Source organism: Amphimedon queenslandica, unplaced genomic scaffold (genome assembly GCF_000090795.2).
Source record: "Amphimedon queenslandica unplaced genomic scaffold, v1.1 AMPQUscaffold_12677, whole genome shotgun sequence".
NCBI lineage: Eukaryota > Metazoa > Porifera > Demospongiae > Haplosclerida > Niphatidae > Amphimedon > Amphimedon queenslandica.
Genome location: NW_003547087.1, coordinates 20,627 through 23,583, shown reverse-complemented (window position 1 = coordinate 23,583; position 2,957 = coordinate 20,627). Strand labels below are relative to the sequence as shown.

Genomic DNA, 2,957 nt, shown 5'->3' with positions numbered 1-2,957 from the left:
ATCTTGGAAAAACTTATAGTAATGACAGAATTAGTGGGAAAAAAAAACCAACAAGTGAAAAAGAAAAGGAGAAATGAAAAATATAATTGGGATATAAAAAAGTAACAAGAAATAAAGAATTACTCTAATATCTATGTACATACATATGCAGCATTTATTCCCATATTCCCAGCAATAATAAGTAAATGGGGACCCATCTGGCTGCCCCCCTTCACTAGCAGCCGAAGTATCACCTATCCACCCACGCATTCATTGTCTATGTATGCAGGAGCCCAGGGCTAGTTGGCTACAGAGAATTATATAGAAAGAACTGGTTCTGAAAACCCATGCAAAAGTGGAGGGTTGGTTCCCCAAGGTGCTTTCCTACACAAAGTGTGCATGGTGTGGGTGGGGTCAAGCACTCTGACAGTGACAGTTTTAAATAGTATGGCATCCATAATACATGGCTAGAAAAGGTCTACGTCTTACCTTGCAGGCGGGTGTGGCCTTTAGCCACCCCACTTTATAGTTTAGCAAGCTACTTCTGATGTGTCCTGTGTCTTGATGCGAAAAAATGAGGAGGCTGATATCAGCAATTCAGCTGAAATCAAACGTAGCGGGTACGAGTGTGGCTTTAGCCACCCCGCTTGAGTAAAGTTTTGTTGACCTCCGAGCTTTCTTGATGTAAATCCTAGGCCAGGCAGCTATAATGTAAGCAGATCTTTCTCCGCGCGCGGTATTAATAATTAAAAGCATACGCCCACGCACATCAGAATGTACTACAGACACCTATGCTTGTCGTATCAAAGCTCTAGTCGTTGAATTGACTAGAGTACTATAATTTGGCATCAATTGCTGGCATGTATATATGTACAGGCTCATGTTACATCATAGAGCCAATTTTCAACTTTATTTTGTATGCATTACATAAGCTTAGCTAGCATGCACTTTCATTCATGCATTACATAAGCTTAGCTAGCATGCACTTTCATTCTTAAGGCTAAGATTTATTATTAGAAGTCCCCTTTGAAGTAACCTTTAGACAACACTTCTGCCTTCTGGTAGAAATTTTTGAAACTTAATCCACCACCATTAAAATGAATATTAGAGTAACTAGTATTGCATATGAGACTATGACCAGTAATTACTTTCCGTGAACACAACACATCCACGGCTTTGTGTAAGGCAAGTGAGCAAAGGTTAAATCTATTCCTTGTTGACAAAAATAGTCAATGCACATAGTAATTGTTCTCTTCTTGTCCGTGAAGTTGCCATCTCAATGATCAGCCATTGTGACTGCTTGTTGACAGTTTGACACAGATAGTCAATGTAATTGTTCTCTTCTTGTCTGTGAAGTAGTAGTCTCAATAATCACAATGTGACTGCTTTAGACTTTAGTATAATAGTCTAATAGAAAAAGGGAGAAAGAAAGAGAAGGAGAGGGGTATGAGAGGAAAGAGTAGGAGGAGAGAGACAGACAGAGGGTAGAGAGAGGAGTAGAGGTACAGAGATATAAAAAGAGTTTGGAGGGAGACAATAATGTAATCAAGTTATGAGCAATTTAAATAATCGGACAATTTCTTAAAATACACAGTACACCAATGGTTTTTCCCAAAAAACGGCCAAAAAATCACCCCCAATTTTTATTACATTTTCTGATACATATTGATGTCCTAGCAAGTTTGAGCTGATTCCGACTTAAATTTTTCAAGTTACAGCCAATTTAAGAAATTTGCCAAAATCTGAAAAATACCCAGGGCTATTATTTCAAAAAAAATTAAAAAAAAAAAAAAAAAAAAAAAGGCTATAGCCCATGCTTTTTTCCAAAAAATGGCTAAAAAATCACCCCCAATTTTTATTACATTTTCTGATACATATTGATGTTCTTATGCTGTGTAGAAAGTTTAAGCTGATTCCGGCAAATAATTTTCAAGTAATGGGCATTTCAAAAAAAAATAAACTACATGTACATGTACATTGTACAGTACTGTTATAGTGAATGAGAGTATATGTGTAATGTAACTTACTCTCTCAAATCTACCAGCTCTAATGTGATAGTCTGCTAGTGAGCACCACAACTGTCCCACCATGTCAGTGAACCGTTTTATTCTTCCTCTAATGATAGCCTCTACATTTAAACTAGTCACCTAAAGAAAACAAAAATAAAATAAAAGTATAATTAATAAATCAGTGAGTACTTACTTTGTCAGGGTTCTTAGCTATCAGCTCACACAGCTCATACCACAACTGGAACTTGGACTTACCTTCCTTTGAAAAGAATGACTCCTAAAAGAAAAATATAATTTATAAAAATAAAGTAGAATAAAGAGAGAGAGAGAGAGAGAAAGAGAGAGATTACTTTATTGACAATTTCAGCTAGTTTAATAGCAGCTTCGTCAAGTCTATCTATTGATATCAAATAATCAACAAACTCTTCACTATTCTCTGGACAAAGCTACATAAAAACAACAACAATAATAATTAATATTTAACTAACTCCACACCCACCTGTATATATCGTCTATAAACTCTAACTGTTGTCTCTGGAAGGTTGTGCAGTCTGAGGAACTTGATGTAGAGCGGCCATATTCTTTTATGTTGGGTGAGAGGGAGTGACCGTAATGATCTATCAAATGTCCTTCTGGTTCTAGTGATCTTATTCTGTTCAGTTAAGAACTGACAGTAATCCATCCATATACGAGGCATCTGGAGGAGAGAGAGAGGGATAGAGAAAGAGAGAGAGAGAAGATTTAAGAGAATTAAGCAATATGAATTATGAAAGGTTGCATACATTTACATGTAATTGCACATTATAAAAAGTAACAAAGAAAGAGATAGCAAAGTAAAGAGAGAAACCGAACACAAAAGTATGTGTATAATTGTACATTATTAATGAATCAGATTATTAAGAATTACATTATTAAGAATTAAGAGAATTAGGCATTAAGAAAGGTCACATAATTGCACATTTAGAAGTA

The 2,957-nt window shown here is 35.8% G+C and overlaps 1 protein-coding gene across 1 annotated transcript in view; it reads right to left on the bottom strand.

The window, feature by feature from the left end:
* Positions 1-1,123: 1,123 nt before the first annotated feature.
* Positions 1,124-2,957, bottom strand: part of LOC109587143 (pre-mRNA-splicing factor SYF1-like) — a 2,173-nt gene continuing 339 nt past the window's right edge. Inside the window, exons 3-7 of the mRNA XM_020003379.1 lie at positions 2,488-2,685; positions 2,339-2,434; positions 2,182-2,265; positions 2,007-2,126; positions 1,124-1,386 (exon numbers count right to left, since the gene is read on the bottom strand). Of these exons, the coding sequence (XP_019858938.1) occupies positions 1,351-1,386; positions 2,007-2,126; positions 2,182-2,265; positions 2,339-2,434; positions 2,488-2,685 (534 nt within the window). The 3' untranslated portion in view covers positions 1,124-1,350. The remainder of the gene's footprint in view (positions 1,387-2,006; positions 2,127-2,181; positions 2,266-2,338; positions 2,435-2,487; positions 2,686-2,957) is intronic.